General features: G+C 40.6%; 1 protein-coding gene across 2 annotated transcripts in view; it reads left to right on the top strand.

Moving 5' to 3' along the window:
* The window catches only part of TTC39C (tetratricopeptide repeat domain 39C), a 36,013-nt gene that overhangs the window by 14,949 nt on the left and 396 nt on the right, over positions 1 to 20,668 (top strand). For both annotated transcript variants that reach the window (XM_015855396.2, XM_015855397.2), the window contains exons 5-18: positions 553 to 907; positions 2,189 to 2,357; positions 5,954 to 6,047; positions 7,190 to 7,297; positions 7,772 to 7,881; positions 8,650 to 8,773; positions 10,632 to 10,729; positions 11,623 to 11,727; positions 12,962 to 13,000; positions 13,584 to 18,032; positions 18,357 to 18,529; positions 18,620 to 18,673; positions 19,045 to 19,427; positions 19,512 to 19,822. In XM_015855396.2, coding sequence (XP_015710882.1) covers positions 553 to 907; positions 2,189 to 2,357; positions 5,954 to 6,047; positions 7,190 to 7,297; positions 7,772 to 7,881; positions 8,650 to 8,773; positions 10,632 to 10,729; positions 11,623 to 11,727; positions 12,962 to 13,000; positions 13,584 to 13,673 — 1,292 coding nt within the window. In that variant the 3' untranslated portion in view covers positions 13,674 to 18,032; positions 18,357 to 18,529; positions 18,620 to 18,673; positions 19,045 to 19,427; positions 19,512 to 19,822. The remainder of the gene's footprint in view (positions 1 to 552; positions 908 to 2,188; positions 2,358 to 5,953; positions 6,048 to 7,189; positions 7,298 to 7,771; positions 7,882 to 8,649; positions 8,774 to 10,631; positions 10,730 to 11,622; positions 11,728 to 12,961; positions 13,001 to 13,583; positions 18,033 to 18,356; positions 18,530 to 18,619; positions 18,674 to 19,044; positions 19,428 to 19,511; positions 19,823 to 20,668) is intronic.

A 20,668-nucleotide genomic window follows, 5' to 3' on the forward strand; every position in this document is an offset into this window, starting at 1 on the left:
TCTGTCAATTATTATTATTATTATTATTATTATTATTATTAATTAGAAATTCCTGTATTTCACAGTTTGGGGGATGTGGGTAGTAATGATGTTGAAATTGTTATTGTCTGACCCAAGGGATGGATTTTTATGGTTTATTTTTCTCCATTTTAAGTGTTTTCCATAAACTTGCTTTGAACATGATTTGAACTTCAGGCAAAACCTCTTTCAAGCATTTCTTTTCTCTGCCAGACAGTGATTTTGTCTTCATTGTAAAGTGGGGCAAGAATCCAGCATTAGGTTCTTTTTGGTTTCTGTATTTCTTCCTGCCTACAGGAAAGTCCCTTTGTGTAGTGCACTGTTTAAAGGTCTCTGAGAAGCACTGAGGTTTGTATTCCTTAATATGAAAGATCTCTTGTATGTGACAGTAGCAGGTCTTTTTGCAAAACCCTTTGCATGGTGTTAATTTAACGCTAATAGAGAGCTTCCTAGGATACATGAAACAGAATTTCCTACTGATCATGCTCCGCTTCTGAAATACGTTTCTTGAACTGTTTTTTCCTTGACATTTAGCATACATAAAAGGCGGCTGGATCCTCCGAAAAGCCTGGAAGATTTACAACAAATGCTATACGGACATTAATACGCTTCAGGAAATCTATCAGAAGAAAACTACTCAGGAATCCTTGACTTCTGACGCTGCAAATGATAATCATGTTGCCGCAGAAGGTGTAACGGAGGATTCGCTAAACAGACTGAAAGGTGCTGTTAGCTTTGGATATGGACTTTTTCATCTTTGCATATCCATGGTGCCCCCAAACCTGCTCAAAATCATCAACCTGCTGGGTTTTCCTGGAGACCGCCTACAGGGGCTTTCTTCACTGATGTATGCAAGTGAAAGTAAGGACATGAAGGCCCCTTTAGCTACGTGAGTAGCTATATTGAAATGCTTTGGTAGATAACTTAGTACTGAAAGTAAGTAGATGGGGGTAAAAAAAGGAAAAAAAATCAAAGCCAAAAAGAATCGTCATGTTGCTTTAAAGAAAACAACAGCAGGTAAAATAAACTTGCAGTTTGTTGTTTAATGTGCTGTGGTTTATTGAATTCATCACTTAGTAGTGCACTAGATCTCTCTGCTGTTAGTTATTTGTGTGCTTGGGGTTTGTTGGTGTTGTGCAGCATTCTTCAGCACCTTTTATTCTAATGTCTAATAACCCATATGTTAATACAATAAATACAAGCATCCCCTTGTGTGCTTAGTAGTCTGATTCTCTTCTATGAGGAGAGCATACCATTATATGTATGAGACTAACTAATGTCATTTATACTTAATATCGACCAACAGTCTTTCCAGTTTAATTTCAGCATCTGAGGAAAATTGAGTGTTTTCTTACTGCATTTTTGTTCTTTAAGCTTTCACATACTCATTTTTCCCCAAACCCTTGTGTTGCATTCAGGTCTTTTTCTTGGGTGATGGGTTAGTATGATGTAACTTGAAGCCATTAGTGAGAGCAGTTTGTTATCATGTTCTCTCCAAATTGATACTTCTATTGCTGGACCTACCTTAAGTACAGCCAAATGTCTTCTGAAATACAGACAGCAGAGCTAGTTTCTTCTGCTTGAGGAGTTATACTTTTGGTTAAGAAAAACATTGAGGTTAAATGTTCCTTTTGATTTCTTTTGTGATGTTTCTGGGGGGAAAGAAGCAGCTTTCTTTTCCCAGTGTGATGGTGGAGTAGATATTCCTTCAGCTGGCCCTGGGAAGCTCTGTGCTCTGCCCTTATTTCTTTGTTAGTGATGTAGGTCATGTAGAAAACTGCCCTTCTAAACACCAGATGTGTTTCTGTTTTACATTGATTTCAGGGGTGTGTATGTGCTGGGGAGAGGGGTTGGCTGGTGTTATTTTTGTTTCCCAGTGAACTATTACATTTTACTGCTTGCTTATGGGTTTTTCTGTTTTAAAATCTATAGCCTTTAAAGAGTTAATGGATATGATGCTTTGATTTGTAGTATGAGCCTGCTGGTTACTTTCCTTTTGGTTAATGTGCAGTGAATTGTACATGCACCATGCAGTGGTGTATGGGGATAGTGTTGCGTTCTATATATCAGGCTGTATGAGAAAAGATGCATACCCTTTGTTTTTCAGGATCATTATCTTTAAGTCTCTGTTTATGAGCTGTAATCATTTCTGCTCTTGTGTTCCTTTTAGATTAGCTCTGTTGTGGTACCACACAGTTGTTCGCCCCTTTTTTGCTCTTGATGGCAGCGATAACAAGGCAGGATTGAAAGAGGCCAAAGAGATTCTTGCAAAGAAAGAATCTGCTTATCCAAATTCTTCTCTGTTCATGTTCTTCAAGGGAAGAATACAGCGATTAGAGGTACTGCATCTTTCTTTTCTTTTGGCTGACGTTTTCCCCATCTCCTCCCCCTGGTATCTGATGATTTTCTGATGTGAATGAACTGGGTAAACTTCAATAAATTGTGTCTGAATGTACAGGCTTACAGTGAGGTAAGTGAGAAGAGAGGATTAATTTCTTGCTAGTTGCAGGCTCGCATGCCTTGTGCTCCTGCCTGATTTAACAGCACTTTGCAGTCCTAATTCTTATACTAGATGCGTTTATAACTTTGTTCTGTAAATAACCTTGTTTGGTAACTTCTTGTGGCAGAAATAGCCATTTGGGTTTTGCTTGTCAAGCTGAAATCTGAGTATTAGCTACTGAGAGCATAACATTTATCTTCTGCTTTTCATTTTATACATTGTTCGCTTGCAGCTAAATCATCTGCAGTAATTTCCCTCGAATAATTGCTTTTGCTTTTAAGAGAACAAAACAGGATGTTTTCTGTTGCTATGGTGAGCTGTGACCCGAGCAGAATATACTCCATGGAAATGTTGTGAATGCTGTTGCAGAATGGTATCATTCCAACGCAGCAGAAGCCTTGTGGCTTTTGGCTCAGTTATTCTTGAGGGATAATCCAAGATGGTAAAAGTACACCAGACAACTGCACTGCTGTGTTTATCAGTCCAGAATCATAGAATCTTAGAATTACCGAGGTTGGAAAAGACCTTGAAGATCAAGTCCAACCGCAGCCTAACCATAGTACGCTAACTCTAACAACCCTCTGCTAAATCATATCCCTGAGCACCACATCCAAATGGCTCTTAAACACATCCAGGGATGGCGATTCAACCACCTCCCTTGGGGTCGAGGTGGGGAATTCCCTGGGGGAATATTTCTGAAGCATTTATACCATCAAAGAAACCCAACCAAAGAGCACAAAACCAGAACGTTCTTCTCATATCATAACTTAAGAACTTGATACTGCTGGCCATTCTTTTGCTACAGTTTGCAGTTAATTCTCACAAATGCAGCTCAGTTTTGAGGAAGGTAGCGGCAGCAAGAGAACAGAGGAGTGCTCTTCTGTGGCCTGTATCATTTGGCAGGCATCCTCTTGCATGTAGCTTGCTTATTTATTGTGATGTGTTTCTTCTGTCCTTGTGGAAGCTGTAGGGTCAGCCTACTGCTGCCTTGGTCAGCAGGATGCTTTCTAGTTGCTAACAGGAATTAAAATGGTCCTTTCCTTTACATACGTCTGAACTGGAGGTGTGCTTACCCTCACATTGTAAACTAATGTGCTGGTAGTTCCATGAGGTAGGTTTCTATATTATGAGTTTGGAGGAGACATGGAAGATCATCCAGTCCCGCCCAGTGCCATGGGCAGGGCTGCCCCCAGCAGCTCAGCTGCCCAGGGCCCCATCCAACCTGGCCTTGAGCACCTCCAGGGATAGGGCACCACAGCTTCTATGGGCAGCTGTGCCAGCGCCTCACCACCTTCTGAGTGAAAAATTGTGAAAGATAATGATCTGGGTCTGATGTATTTCTGCCTTTTAGCTTGCAATATTGCTTTCTCTTCTATTTAGATAGCAATGCCTTTTTAAGGATCTTAATCTGCTTTTATAAACTGGACAAAGCAGCCCAGTCTGAAATACTGAGAGAGGTAAGGGCACGAGGTAAAACCAAACCAGAACACCACTGGTTTGCTCAGGTGTGCTACAGTGTTCAATCTGCAGAGTAATAAAAACGTCCAGTGATATTACATTCCTATATACACTGCTGACACGTTCCCTTGCTTTTTTTGGTTATCTTTTATAGACATCTTGGTGTCAGTAGCATCATCCTAATGTAGGGTTGGGAGAGTGTAGGAAGGAGAACTAGGCTGGGCAAGGGTAATAAGAAGCACTGAAACAGAGAGCGAGTTTTTTAGAATGAACTCATAATTATTAAGTGGGAAAAAAAAAAACCAAAACACAAAAACAGTTTACACATAGGGTTTATTTTCAGAAATGCTGCTATTCCCCTTTTGGTTTTAGATATTGTTTGCTCACTTGTCCTTAGTTAGGAGCAGTACTCACTTAAAGAGCGTTACAAATTCATAGTGCCGATTGATAATAGAAAGATCAAGGAATGCAACGTTATTGTATTCACGTTACCCTTAATATTATTAATATTATGGGTTGTATGTATTAATATGTATTAATATTATGGCTTGTAACATACAGGGTTATGCAGCCCTATATGTTACAAGCTTTATGGTTTAATCTTTTCTGTTGTCTTTATATTATGCTCAAGAGAAGCATAAGTAAAGACCAAGGAACTGCACGTTTGTGTGCACGTTTGTGTTTGTTCAGCTCTCATTATCCCAACTATAAAAAGTCAGCCTTGATGCTCTACTTGCTGACTCATCCGCCTGCATAATTCTTACGTTCTGCTCTCTGAAACAGTAAGTAGGCAGTAATTAATGTTATTTTAAGAATTAACAGTGTGAGTAGAAATTTGTATTCTGCGTGTTGTTCCAGTGCCTGGAGATAACTGATACTTTCAGTTACTGAGGAGTATCTCTGTAGCATATTTACTGAGCTTGATGCTCAAGGAAAGCTTATGCAGAAAGCATTTGGCACACTGCTCTTCAGTGCTTTCTATTAAGGTACGCTGAGGAGTGTGTGCTGCTATAAAACAGAGCAAGCTGTATATTGCACAGGCTCCCTAGTGACTTTGAGGGCAGATATGCTCAACAGAAAGGCAGGTGGCTGGGACTGTTCTGCCATACCAAAAAACATCTTTGTTCAGTCATTGCTTCCTTTTGTAGTATTCATGGTTTATACTTTTACAGCTGCTGTAACTGCTGGCAGTTGTGCTGTCTTGATGCAGTGTAAAGCATCTCAGGTAGTTCTCCCTGATGAAACAAAGAAACTGAATAAAATCACTCTAGAGGTGGGCAGGGGGTAGGGCAGGGAGCAGTGGCACGTCCTGAGGTACAACTCTACCAGGTGTTACAGTCAATTTCAGGCTTCATAGTGAACAGAAGGAATACAGACACTGATCTCGAAGGCTGAGAGATTATCCTGTGTGAGTAATGGGTGATCATTGTTACATTATTAAGCTCCAGCAATATCCTTCCACTTCCCCTTCTTCTCCTTCCTCTCTTTACATGACACGGCAGGTTCCATTCCATAGGTTTTAATTTGTATTTTTGTACGTGTTAGAATTGATTATTATTACTTTGCAGGCACATGCTTTGTGTTCTTGTGTTCTTTAAATACAGATTTGAGTTGTTTTATATTAGCGATACTTCCTTTTTGACTTTTAATCTGGCTCCTGCATTATGTTTTATATCATTTATATGAAGTGTGGGGGAAAATACATTTACCATCAGACCTGTTTTGGAAGTGTGTTCAGTGGTGTAAATGAAGACTTGGTCACAGTTTGCTCACTGGGATGCTTTGCCTCTCATCTAATCGAACCAGAGGCTGCGATCTGTGTGACAGTGCTATTTGATTTAACTCCGTCACTGTATTTAAACTCATATTAACACAAAACTGATTGTGTTCTTTTAAAATGTGATGGATAATATGATTTTGATAACTTCAGACATGACTTTTTTTTTTCTTTTTCTCCTCTCTCTTCACCGTTATTAGTGTCAAATCAATAGTGCCTTGGCTTCATTTCATACTGCTTTGGAACTTGCAACAGACCAAAGGGAGATTCAACATGTCTGCTTATATGAAATAGGTAAATGGGATATCTTTATTTCACTTTAAAGTTTTGAATAATAGCTTCAATAAAGAAAATGAATGATTTTGTTTAGGATTATTAAAAAAAGGTTTTAGAGTACTGGCCATTGTCTTGACTGGATAGTGTTAATCATAGACTGGCCTGGGTTGAAAAGGACCACAATGATCATCTAGTTTAAACCCCCCTGCCATGTGCAGGGTCCACAACCACCAGACCAGGCCGCCCAGAGCCACATCCAGCCTGGCCTTGAATGCCTCCAGGGATGGGGCATCCACAACCTCCTTGGGCAACCTGTTCCAGTGTGCCACCACCCTCTGTGTGAAAAACGTCCTCCTAATCTCTAGCCCAAACCTCCCCTGTCTCAGTTAAAGATCATTTCCCCTTGTCCTATCACTGTCCACCCTTCTAAACAGCTGTTTCCCCTCCTGTTTAAACATTCCCTTTAAGTACTGGAAGGCTACAATGAGGTCTCCCCAGCCCTTCTCTTCTCCAAGCTAAACAAACCCAGTTCTCTCAACCTTTCCACACAGGAGAGGTGCTCCAGCCCTCTGATCATCAAATCACCCTGTCATCTTATTTGGTTGAATAGCACTCAACAACTGTTTATAATTTTCAGGTTCTCTGGAACTGTTCACCTGCAGGAGATTGTTTAAAATGGAATTGCTATTTTTAATGTCAAAACTGAATAGATCCTAATGGAGCTTCAGAGACTGCAGGACCTCTACTTTGTGTTGCATTTTATGCTACCGATAGAAGGAAATGATTAACAGCAGCAGAAAGTGTCATTCTTCTCTGCTTTCAATTTTCATGAAAATCTTTAGAGCAGAGAAGCTTTAAGTGTGTCTGGTTAAAGAAGAATAAGGGAGCTGGTAGTAGCTGAGGAAGAGCTTTTGGTGTCTGTTTAGATTTCTTGTCAGCGTGAATTGGCTTCGTTGCTTAGTATAGCACGAATAACTCAGTATTTTTCAGCTAATTTAAACCAGATTTAAAATGTTATTGATTAATTTTGTTTTTAATTTTTCCAGTTACTGGTATAATTGTGAAGCTAGCTCCAGCTCTCATAAGCAGACGCTGTGCTTCAGTAATGTTTATACCATGTCTGAATTACTGTGCTTTCATGAAGTTGGTCTCTCCTTTAGGCTGGTGCAGCATGATAGAGATGAATTTTAAAGACGCCTTTGAATCCTTTGAAAGGCTGAAGAATGAATCCAGGTGGTCTCAGTGCTATTACGCTTATTTAACAGCAGGTGAGTATTTCCAGCGATGATTGCAAGTGATAAATCAATGATATGATACGATACTTCTGGTGCTGGCTAGTGCTCTTAGTGTGTTCTACACTGCTGCTTATGCAGCTGCCTGTCAGACTGTACTTATGTAATTGTGTTTATGTAATTTATTAATGCATGTGTATATGCCCTTGCCCTCCAGCTATGATTATTACGTGATCTGTTGCTAAGCTGATAGCGTACTGAAAAGATTTACTTAATAAATCCTTAGCTGTTGGGTGATCCAGGTCCTTTAATGGGTATGGAAAACAATACAGACATGCTAATGATCTCAGAGCATACCTGGGAGAGCTGGGATTTCTGTGTTCATCGAGTCCCATTTTAGGTCCTTTGCAGAAGTGCATTTTTTTTCCCCATAGCTCTATGATCTTAAATCTTTTTTTCCCTTTTTTTTCATCCCAGCAGTGTTAACACATTTTTGTTTCTGTGTCGTAGTGTGTCAAGGAGCCACCGGTGATGTCAGTGGCGCTCAGAATGTGTTCAAGGAAGTTCAGAAGCTTTTCAAAAGGAAAAATAATCAGATCGAACAATTTTCAGTGAAGAAGGTTTGGTTTAAGCATAAGTTAACTTGTTTCAGAACAGTAATTTGATAACTGTATTTCATTCTTTAACATTCTTTGTTTTTCGAATGAAGTATCTGTTTCCTCCTACTTTGCTTTTGTTGAATTAATGGGAAGGATTCAGGGGAGAAAAAAAAAAGTAGTGTCGTGTATTTTAAAGCCTTGTCAAACAAAATGTGAATTGGCTTTTCAACTGAAGTAACTAAAGATACAGATACTCAAAGAAAGGTCTCAGGCCAGGCTGGATGGGGCTGTGAGCAACCTGGTCTAGAGGGATTATCCCTGCCTATAGCAGGGGGTTGGAACTTGATGATCTTAAAGGTCCCTTCCAACCCAAACCATTCTGTGATTGTAATTCTCTCCTTAGCTTTGTTTTTCCTAGTCCTTTTTTATGTTATGTATGTATATTTTTTGTTAAAACCATGGTTCTTTCGTTTGAGTATCACCCAACTGAGGATTTTCAGCTGTTGCAATGTCAGCATCCATTCAATAAGTAGGTGGGATTGTGAAACAGAAGAAAACAAATAAATAAAGCAGCTTCCAATTTTGATCAATGTGTAGCCCCGAAGTTAAATAAAAAGTCTTTTATTAGTCTTAAACTTTAAACTAAATTGCCAACAATGATTTTTAAGAAAATTGTTTGATGCTTTCATGGAACAGTTACTATTTGATAAACTGCTTGTGAGTATTAAGTTCTTTGTAGAAGGACAGATGACAGCTCTTTCCTCTTTCTTCTTCCTTTCTAATTTGCAGGCAGATAGATTCAGAAAACAAATGCCAACCAAAGAGCTCTGTGTCCTGGCATCCATTGAAGTGCTATACTTGTGGAAGGCCCTTCCAAACTGTTCCCTCTCCAACCTACAACATATGAGCCAAGGTATAATATGGATTCTTGATACAGTTATTTATATTTATGGAATGTGGTCAGAGAAGGGCAACAAAACTTGTGAGGGGTCTGGAGCACAAGTCTTATGAGGAGCGGCTCAGGGAGCTGGGGTTGTTTAACCTGGAGAAGAGGAGGCTCAGGGGAGACCTCATTGCACTCTACAGCTTCCTGAAAGGAGGTTGTGATGAGGAGGGGCTTGGCCTTTTCTGCCAGGCAACAAACAGGACCCAAGGAAATGGCCACAAGTTACATGTTATGTGTGTCTCAGGAATGGTGGGATAATGGAGAAATTTTTTTTTTTGTTTCCTTTCTTCTTGGACAGTGTGGGTTTACTTTTCTGATTTGAGTTGTCAGACTTTTCCTTGGGGCTGAGAGCTCTGTTTTGTAGGGATCAAGCTGTATCCACGCGTATCTTTGCAAGTAAAATACCAAGTAACAAGAGACTTCTAAGAGACTCCGTGGGGCTACCTTTGTGTCCAAATACTTAATGTAGCCAATCCTTAGTTACTCATAGGTGGTTTATTTGCTGACTGCAGAACTGGTTTAAATCAGGCGGAGTTTATTACATGAGGCAGAATATGAAGTTAAAGGAGCTCTACTGTTTCCAGACTCCCAGAGCTCCTTTTGAAGGGTTGAAAAGTCCTGTGGGCACCCATGTTACTGAGGTATCTAGAAGCAATGGTGCAGACAGGTACAAATGGTTCCTTGTGGAACTAGTATTGATGTAACAGCTGTTCTGAGTTGGTGCTAATAAGCCTGATTAAAACGGGGCCTGATTCATCTAGAGATGGTTACATGCGTCAGTGAATACAGCACCATGCTGCTGAGTCACAGTCTGGCCCTGCAATGAGCCCTACCTACTTATCAGCACTGGGAATTATGATGCCAGAATTCTCTAATCTGGTGTCTTATGCCCAATGTGGATTTCCGTGTCTGTTGGTTGTCTTCAGTTCAGAACAGATGTACTTTATGTGAAATGCTTGGATATTTTGCCCCGTTTTCCTCGGACCGTGGACTATGCATTTTTTCTTTCAATGTCTGGGACAACCCAGTTGCCAGTCACACCAGGAGGAGTAGATCATTTCTTGACTTTAACTTTCTAGCTGATCATTCAGGGCCAAACAGAGAAATGTGTTCTCTTCATGAGAGAAGAATGCATAACCTGCTAGTGAGTTCAGAGGGCCAATTCATCCCTGATAGGAATCATTACCATTGATGACAGATTGCTTGATGAGATTGACACAAAATCATAGAATCGTAGAATCAGAATCATCAAGGTTGGAAAGGTCCAACCATTCACCTATTACTAATAGCTCCCACTAAACCATGTCCCTCAACACAACATCCAAACGTTCCTTGAACACTCTCAGGGTCAGTGACTCCGCCACCTCCCTGTGCAGTGCATTCCAATGCCTGACCACCCTTTCTGAGAAGTAATACCTCCTAATGTCCAGCCTGAATCTCCCCTGCTGCAGCTTGAAGCCATTCCCTCTGGTCCTATCACTAATGACACGAGAGAAGAGGCCGATACCCAGCTCACTACAGCCTCCCTTCAGGAAGTTATAGAGCACTATAAGGTCTGCCCTGAGCCTCCTCTTTTCCAGGTTGAACATTCCCAGCTCCTTCAGCCTCTCCTCATATGGCCTGTGCTCCAGACTCCTCACCAGTTTTGTTGCCCTATGGGTTGTATTTAAAAGAAACCAGATTACTTTGATGTTGATTGCTATTGGCATCTCACATTTTCTGCTGGAATTTGGTGATAAGAGTAAAAAATCAGTGTAGACTGCAATTCTTGTCTAAGGAAAGATTTCAATCCATCTTGTTTGTTTATTGGAATGTTTTTGTTAAGCCTGTCAGGACGTTGATGATTCATCAGCTGTTGGTTTGAGGAATTTGCTTCTTGGTGCCATACACAAATGCTTGGGAAATTCTGAAGATGCTGTTCAGGTAAGTTGTTAATTATACCACCAGTTGTATTTCGTGAACTATAATTTTATTCATCAGTAAATATTGTTGAGGAATTCTGTTAAGCAAACTGCTAATTTTCAATGCTGTTGATCGGTCTGTTGTATGAATTCCAACAGAATATGTTGGGTTCTTTTCAAATCTTGAATTAGGCCGTTCTATTGTAAAAGCAATTGTCTGATATTGAGCAAGCGTGGCAATTCATGTGTCCTATGGAGCAAGAGTTATGTGGAAACTGGGAAGAAGACTGGAAAAGTTCTTGTGCTTCTGGGTTTGCTCTGTACGACAAAAAGAAAATCACCTTGAAAACAAAACACAGAACTTGTTGGTCGACCTTTTAAAGGCTTGGATGTGCTGTTTGTTTGGAGCTTTTGAGCTATTAGACACTAAGAGGTGTGGTAGTTAGCAAATGCAAAATAATAAATCAGCTACTGCAGGCAGAACTTCTGTTTTTCCTTCCCTCCTCAGGACTGAATACAATTCACATTAGGAACTAGAGATCTGTATTACATCTCCCTCCCACCCTGCCCTCAAAAGTAGTTTAAACAATCCATGTGCTTTATCTCCAAAGTTGAATTTCCTTGTTAGGCCTTAATAGTTTAGAATATAATGTTGGAAAAACCTTGACGTGGTCAATGTATTGCTTGGCAAAAAATGCAAACAAATAATTCTGCCTCGATTCAGTAGCATTAGTGAAAACCTCCCTGTGCTTGCTTAAAGAATGTGTGCCATTGGAAATGTTAACATATTCTCATGTTACTTGGGCTAATTTCAAATGCTTGAAGTTGAAAGGTACTTTTGGATTTTTAAGTGATCAGATCTTCCATTTTAAGACCTTGTTTCAGTCTTTTTTTTTTTCTCTTTTCTTTTTATAGTACTTTCAGCAGGCTGCTAAAGACGAACTGTGCCGGCAAAACAACTTGTACATCCAGCCATATGCCTGCTATGAGCTTGGCTGTCTTCTATTAGACAATCCAGAGGTAATGGTATCACCTACTTCTAATCTCTGTAAGAAAAGAATAAAATAAGTGTGGTGCAGAATCAGCATAGCACTGTACAAACAGTGAAACGAAGTTTATGGGTGAGAAGCTTAATATATCTGTTGTGAACACTGTAATGCCATACTTAGTTGTGACAGGGTTTTATTCTCACATAAATTATTAGACTCTTTGGGATTCTTCAGGGGAGTTGCTACATTCCTGATTGTTGGTGGTACAGTTCTATAGCAGTTAAATAAACGCGAGCAAATCTTCTGTCTTTCTGTAGCTGTAATGTTTATGGGCAGTCAGCACTGAAGCAAGAATTGCGATGAGCAGAGCACCGTATTTTGATTTATTATTTATTCCTTCTCACCGAAGAGTTTACGTTTGTTGCAACTGCTGCTAAGTAGGAGGGTAGCAGATAGTGAAATTATCTGAGGGCTCTGAGAATTAGGAGCATTCCCTTTTTCCTTCTTGCTTTATAAATAGCATTTGCACACAGCTGACAGGCTTTGCTTTGGGTGTTTGGGGGCTGAAAAAGCCTTGGCTTGTAGCTGTTGCGGTAAATAGCACTTAGTGTGTGAAGGAAGCCATCTCTTGTGGCACTTGGTGAGGAAACAAATGCTGCTTGTCTTACTTGAGATGGGGTTGGGTGGGGAGAAGCAGGAGCAGGATTGGGGTAAATGGTGCTGTTTTTAGAAGATTGCACTCACTAGCTTGAGATACCATGCGGTTTGTATCTGAGAGCTCTGTAATGACTGTGAAAAAGAAGGAAGTGTATTGAAGACTATACATTGTAGTATAAAAAGCACGCTGTTATTAAATGTATGTTACTTTGAAATGACTCTAATTATATGTTGGAGCTGTCATACAATCCCATTCATCTTTATTAAATTAACCTGATTGGAACCATATTATGTGAGATTTTAGTATGGCTGTGTCAATAATAAGAAATTTTTTGTAGATGTTTTATACACTGCAAATGTAACTTAACTGATGTAAATAAGTAAGACTATAGCCAGGTATTACTGATGAGAAAAGTTAATTTTTTCTGTTTCTTATTTGGCACTTTGATATTTATTTGCAATACTTTAATTTAAAGTACTCTATAATAAGAAATAATACCTAGTTTTCAAAGTAGAGATGCTATTCTAGACTGCCTAGCCTGTATGTTTGAGATATGCTCTGTAATGTTTGCAGTGCAATTCTAATTCAGCGTCTTTTCTTTTTGTAGACCGTGCCAAGAGGCAAAACCTTACTTCTCCAAGCCAAGGTAAAAACTGTGGCACCTCACACTTAGCATTCTGAGAGGAGGGTATCTGAGAAGTTGTGATGATTTGGTTTGGTTTTTTTTGTCAGTGTCCATCACCTGTAATCTACAATGCTAACTTAGTAGGTGTATATTTATGTATATGAAATGCACTTGTGTTTTATAGGTCAGTCATAGTACAGAGCTCACAGTAGCGACCTCTGCTGGACTGTTACGACTTTACTGATGTTTTTTCTAAGATTCAGCAGTAAAAGTTTGAAAACTGCAGCTCATCCCTGCATATGTGCTCCCTCTGGTCCCTGATTTGGGTGTGGTGGGGTCTTTCTTGAGCTGTAAGACTTGAATAATTTTCCAGGTAGTGTTAAACTGAATAGAATCTAAACAACATGTTGAAAATTGAAGCTTTCTGCTCTTTTCACCAACTTAGATCTTTTGTAAGCCAGAGTTATGAACAGCACTACAGAACTTCTACTTCATCTCTTCTGTCTGTTTCGTAGTGTGACCTCTTAAGCACTATTAGTAAACTTATTTTCCTATCCTAAAGTGAAGGAAACTAATATTTGCGTGCTTTTCTTTTTTATTTCAGGAGGAATTCACAGGCTATGACTTTGAGAACAGATTGCACGTCCGCATCCATGCAGCCTTAGCCTCTCTAAGGGAAGTTGTTCCACAGTGATGGACGGGAGTTGTGTTGTCCGTTCCCACAGTTTCTGCACTTTAGGATGAAGCAGAAGGAAAAAGCTGTTGGGAAGACCAGCTTTTCTTCTGGAAACCACTTGTGCCAGAGACACTTTCATAGTATGGTTAAGAGTCGGTACGGCTTAGTAAAATACTACAATTTCAACTGAAAGCAGATCAACCGAGCAGAAGGTTAAGTGACCTTGTGTATTTTAACTCTTCAGTTTTCAGTTTGTTTAAACCAAGGGGAACACAGTTATTAAGCGACTCATCGGGGGAGCCTAAACAAGCACACAGCTTACTTCAGTGTAGGCAGATGGGATCTTTTTTTTAGAAATATTTTAAAGTAGATTTAAATCTAAAATATGCTAAAGAAGGGAGTGTTTCTGTTTTGATTAGCATACAGTAAAAGTAGGTGGTACGAATGTTGAAGAAGGGAGCGGGCAGAACACTTACTTTCTTGAAGCATTAGCCAAAACACAAGAGAAGGAAAACCATTTAGCCACAAAGAGCAGATCTTGCTGGATTTTAGAGGTTCATTTCACTGAATTAATGATGAACAATTTGCCAATTTAAAATCTCCCATCCCCTTTCCATTTTTTGTTGCTTCCCCTCTCAACTCGGCTCCTATTTCTGATATAAATTCTATCAACACGTAGGATCTTTGCTTCTGGTACATTCCGGCCAAATACTTTGCTTTACTTGCAATTACAGTGAGGGTGATTTTCATTTTGCTCTTAATATCCTGACCAGCGCATTCAGTTAAGCAAGCCACATACAGTAATTCTATGTGTTTTTCATTGAAGCTGCTAAACCTCTATTGCAATGACTTTTACAGCTGCTAAAACAGGCAAAACAATACACCCATCGCCCACCTCCAGCCCTGTTTTTTTTGTAGCTTTACCGATGCTGTGCTATCTTAAGTCTCTATATGATATCCCAAAATTGTGTTGAGGTACTGAAATGCCTCTGAGAGCTCGAAACTTACATCACGATCACATAGATGTATTTTCTTTTTTAACTACTGGCCATCTGTGTTCTCATTTGTAGCTTTTTAAAACAAAACCAAAAACAATGTCTGTAGCATCTCCCTATGTTCTGTATTCAGTTAGTATCGTTACCTAGAAGTTAAATGTATTTTTAAAGAAACTTATGAGTGGAAATCTGACCAGGAAGCCAATTGAATCATGTTAATTTGCAAAGCTAAGAAAACTGGACATCTTTGGAAATCATTCTCAAAAAGCCTTATTTTTACTTTGGTCAGGTTGCCTTAAACAGTTCCTTAGCTTAAATGTTTTTCTTCTTTTTCTAACTTGGTGCAGAAGACGTTGCTGTGTTGCCAAGGTTTCGTACCTTGCCTCACATCTAACCTTCATTGACTTGCTTTTGAGGTTGCATCTAAAGCAAGGCTGACATGGAGGGGGAAAGTAATGCTGGATTTGGTAGGCCAAAGGAAATGGGTTGCACTCCTAGAGTGCTTACACTCTGTTGCAGTTCCTGAAGGAGAGTTTATTTGTCTAAAATGGAGGTGTGTTGCAGGTAGTACACTGTTGGCTTTTCTATTCCATTCTATTCCATTTAGTGAGTAATATTAAATCACAAAGGAGTGTTCAGCCTTTTTGAGTTGGTCGACCCAAATTAGTATCGAGTAGAGAACAGTATGTTGTGTCTGTATATACATAGCAAATTCTTAGAATCCAAATGATAACTTTCAAGAAAGGTCTTCAGTGTACTTGAAATCTTATTTTGTCCTCCCTTTTAATATTTGGTGTCAGAGACACTGTCCGCTCCAGGTAAATAGATAGAAACAGTGCATTTAATGGCAAGACTCTTTTAAAACACACTGCTTAAATATACCATGAACCTTGGCCATTCAGGACACAAAGCACCTGCATGTGATCGGTTGTTGGGATGTCTGGGGTCTACAAACGTTGAAGGTAGCAAATCATAGTAAACTTGATTACAAGGCCTGTTCTGCTCACTGGGCCACGAGTGAGTCCAAAAAGACGCTCTGTATTCATGTAAAGGTTTTATCTCTGTGCAAGTTGCAGCTTATCTGTGGATTTAGCAAATGGTCACTGAAATGGAACTGTCGGTTTCTGTAACTATTTTTTTCTCCTCCCTCCATAGGAGAATCTCCTGCTCCGTAAACGTCACCTTTATTTTCTATGTTAGATTGTGCCTGTGATGAGAAAAATCTCTACTGTATTTTGTGCAAACTGATCACGTTTTTATACTTTGGAACTCGGAGGCATGGTCTAATAGCAATAATAGGATATGCATCTTGCTAGTTAACATGTTAAGAATATCTTTACCGAGTCAGGTATTTTTTTTTTCTGTTGATGTTGATGCAGTTTTTATCTCAATATGGCTCATTTCAAATAAAGAACTAGGATTTATAGATGTCACCAGGTGGCATATTTATTGTGATGTACTGTAAATGTTGTTAATTTACAGAACTTGCACTTTTATATTTCTGAGCAAAATTAAAAGAACCGTGGACATGCGTTTTGTTCTCTGGCTCCTTGAATTTGACTTTCAAATTGGTGGCCTCCTCAACAAGGTGGTGTCAAGTGCCGGAAAAACTTGTGGGATATCAAGTGACTCTGTAAGGAAGCTTTCTAGGCAGTAATTACCTCAGCTTCTGCTCTTCCAGTATAATTGCAGTCTCCTGGTTTAGGAAGTGAGTTACGTGCATCATGTTGAGATCAGCCATGGGACCAATGAGGCGTAACATGCTTCTAAGAGAACCCCAACACAAGTGTGTTTGTTGTATCCCTACACCTTGAAAAAGCGCTTCTGATTTACTCCAAAGCAAGCCCTTTAATCTCTCCTGTCTGACTGTTTCCTATTCTAGCTGTGCTTTATTCTGAAATAAAATTCCCCTAATGTGGTACTGAATTGCTTTTCAGTTTACAGCAGTCTGGTTGTTTTCCCAATAACTGATCGTGTTCTTGCTTCAAAGCTGCATTGTAGTGATGTGGAAGTTGAACAGGAGCAGGTGTTACAGCGCTGTAGAGCTGTATGGAGTTTTACAAGGGTGATGTTAGAACTTTTCAGTGGAGTGAAAGCAGTGTGTCACGTATGAGATTCGAATTCCTTTTCCAGCCATTACTAAGTACTCGTATAAACAGTGGTAGCAGTCGTTGCATGAAGAATTATGCTGTCACGAAAACATAAGATTAAAGCTAACATTAAGAAGTTACATTTTTAGCTGCCTTTTAAAGGGATTGGGCAGCCAATGGCATCGGAACAGCAGGCTCGTCATTGGATCAGCAGAGGTTCTTCAGGCAGTCTGCAATGTAAGTGGTGGACTACACTGAGCTTTGGGAATGAGCAGTACAGATACACTGCCTCTACTTTGCCGTCCTGACAGAGCTGTCAAACAAAGCTCTGCTAATGAGAGCCTTTGTAGATGCTTATACCACACTGTCTTTCTTTCTGATGTTTTGAGGCAAGTAGAAAAGGCCTCAGAAACCAGTCTCAGCAAGATGGGATGACATAAGGATATGATTTCCACTTCAGGCTCTCTGGAGTTAAATAACGGAACTATTCCTATTTCACTGCATTTTTATCTTTTTAGCAAGTCTGGGTGCCCCAAATGGAACCCAGTACAGGTCATCAGAGTAGGCGGCATTGAAGTTGCATGTTGCCTTTATGCTCCTGCTCAGAATCTTTGCCTTATCACCCACAGTTTTTGTGACCTACTTAGTCCCTGTATTTTAACGAGTGTTTTAGCCACAGACAGTTCTGTTCTCTTGTTTTCTTACTACCCCAAGCTTTTTCACTGCTGTTTGTTCCAAAATGTTGTCTTATCTCTTGATGTGACTTCTTCCAAGGCAGCGTTCCAGTGGGGTAGAGGAGGAAAGGGAGATTGTTAGACTTGGTTGAGCAAAAAAACATTTGCTTAACACCTACCCCTGTTTCATTCATGTTCATGTGTTTAACGTAGTTCTGACCAGTGTAATTTATCTTCAAGTTCCAGTACAGTGAATTAGTTCCCAGTTCTTTTTTCCTGTAAGTTCCTATGCTGTGCTCTTACATTTCAAACATATGTATTTGTTAGTGCCTGCAGCTTTTATAAATGCTTAGACTGGATTATGCTTCTGCTTTGTGGCCTCTAATTATACTTTTTCCATTTTTAAAAAAATATCTGTATCTAAACATCTCCAGAGCTTTTATTGTGCAGTTTGACAGGCCCGGAGTTCTGACAGCTTTCAGAAGGATGTCAATGGGTGTGATGCGTGGAACTGTGACATCACGCTCTGCTCAGCCCTGGGCAGAAGAGGCAGCAGCGGAAGCAGGTACCAGGGTGGTGTGGGGATGGCAGCTGTGCCCTGGAAACCATTGTCTTAAGGTAAGTTTGTCTTTTGTCACGTCATGGGGGGAAGAAGAGGTGCTGTTTTAGTGGTGGCGGTTTGGTTTGTTTTTTGTCTGTTTTGGAAAAGGGTTATTATTATTATTTTATTATTACTGTTACGGTTTCCTAACTCAATGGCCACTCAGACTTTCTGTTACATAAAAAGACAGAGTGAGGGGAGATGATGATTGGGGCCTTCAAAAGAAACCAGCATTGGGAAGTATTGGAAAAGAGTTTGTGGTGGCCTGGGCTGCTGCCATGGTGCTGCTGGAATCCTACAGGGATGGGCAGGTGCTCAGCTCGGACATTCTCTTGCTGCAGATGAGAAGCTGTGAGCTGGCCTCAGTGCTTGTCAATGGAGCCTCCAGACAATGTTCTGAGCAGCCTCCAGACTCTGCTCGAGGGTGTGAGCAAAGCTGTCATAAAACAGAAACCAGAAGACATTGCTGGATTTTTAGCTTGCTATTTCCAAGAGTTCATCGACTTCCAAAAAGGTTTGTTTGTACCGGTCCTTATCTGAGCAGCGTGAGCTCTTTGAGTGCTTACCTAACTCCACCTTAATCTGTGCTTCTGTTTGTTTTCAGAGAATCCAAATTTGCTTTTAGCGGAAGTGGTTGAAAAATTTGATCTCAAGCAGGGTAAGATAATTGTCTGTTCTTTCAGGGTATTTTCAGGTGATGGTTACGTACATCTCAACTGTACATAAGCCTGTGAAAGAGGCACATAAGCTCTGTGCAATGGGTGAGAACAGCCACCACTGCAGGATCTGGGGTACGGTTAAGGAGCCCATGGTTTTGAAGTGGTACCAGTGCTTTCTGAGTTTTCTTTCCCCTTCGTAATAGGAAGCGACAAAGTTTCTCTTGGGAAGCCTCATAACTGTGCTGTAGAACATCTGATCGACTAGATTGAAATCAGTCTTTATTTAAGTTGAAACATGTGCTAATGCATTGCCATTGTGGGTATTACATGTTTGTTTTCTGCCTTTTCATTATTTTTTTTTACTGTGCAGAAGCTTCAAATGGGGAACTGGAAGAGAAGACATCAAATAATAACGAGGCTTTGCCTTCTACAGTCAAAAGCTTTGCCTTTCTCCTGAGAAAGGAATCGTGTACTGACGGAGGGGAAGACCATCTTCTGGATCCAACTGAAGTGAATTCGTCAGGAACAGCTCCGTGCTCATCACCAGGAAGTTCTATTCCAGAAAGCAAACACTCCACTGGACCTGATGGTGGTTCACCCTCTGATCTTGAGCATGCGCCTTTTGACGTGGAAGATAGTGGTTCTGTTTGTATGGTGAGGGATGTGGCAACCACTGCGCAGACTATAGAGGAAGATGTTTCTGCTGTCTCAGAAGCTTCGGGGTCACAACTAGGAGTGCAGCCTTGGTCCTCTGTGAGTGGAGAATTAGGACCCTCAGCCAACCAGGTCCTTGTCTTAACAACTGATACAAATCAGCTTTCTTCGGTCCTCTTGCAGGAAGGAATCTCATCTCTTCCATTACCACCACCTCCTTTTAAAGAGGAGTTGCAGGCTGCACCTTCCTGTAGCGCAGCTGAGGCCATCTCAACCACTGATAAACTGATAATGAATGCAGAGGTTCCTTCCTACATGCAGCAGTTTCCAGGTCAAGTAATCATTTCCTTTGATGGGCAAGCTCTTTCTTCTGTAAAGCTGTCATTAAATGCAGACCAACTCTCAGGCCTGAATGCTAATGATGCAATGTTCCAGCCTGAGCAAATGGGAACCATAGCACCGATGGAATCAGCCGGGCAACCTTTTTGCTTCAGGTAAGAAAGCTTGGGCCCTTGTCATCTTCCCTAGCCCTTCAGCTTCATTGAATGGAAAAGCACCTTCATCAGTGCAACACAGGGTGGAGGTGGCTTCTAAGAAACTGCTGTATCAGTGCCATCTGCTTGGCCCCAGTGTACGTGAGAGCTCTCTGCAATCTGTCAAGAAATGGGACTAGCTCTGGGCATGATCCTGCATTCCTGTGGGTAAATACAGATAAGAGTGATGGGAAGGAGGCTCTTGATCCCCAATATGGTTGGACTAGATGATTTTGTAGGTCCTTTCCAACCTTGTGACTCTATGATTCTAATAGTTTTGCTCAAAACAAGGTGTATTTCTGAAATGGATACTAGCATCCTGAGATGTGATACATGTATTGCTGCTAAAGATGCAGCAGCTGCAAGATCTAGTTTTGATTACTTTCTTGAATGATCTCATGTTCCAGCACTAACGTATGAGCTTTACTGTTGAAAAAAAAAATGGTAGTGGTTATCTGTGCTGTCTTGGTGAGCCTGGTGAGTGTCTGCAGGTGGGCCAAGGGGGCCAATTGGTTTGAAGCCAAGCAATTTGGTGCTCACGTGTCCTAGTGGAGCACTCACCAGCAGCTCTTCTCTGTGCTAACGTGCCCAGCTCAGCCCTTGTCCAGCTGGAGAAACACTCCAGGGGGAGAGTCCCCAGTGTCCCAGGTGTCCTGGTCGTGTGCCATCCTTCTGGGTGATGTATGGCTGCAAAAAAAAGGCTGACAATCCAGGGCTGAGCACACAGGTATAAATGTCCTTGCAGAAACATAGAGTAGAGCAGCACAGACTTGTCATTACATCAAGCCTCATTCCCAGTGGATTAAT

Source organism: Coturnix japonica, chromosome 2 (genome assembly GCF_001577835.2).
Source record: "Coturnix japonica isolate 7356 chromosome 2, Coturnix japonica 2.1, whole genome shotgun sequence".
In the NCBI taxonomy this organism is placed as follows: Eukaryota; Metazoa; Chordata; class Aves; order Galliformes; family Phasianidae; genus Coturnix; species Coturnix japonica.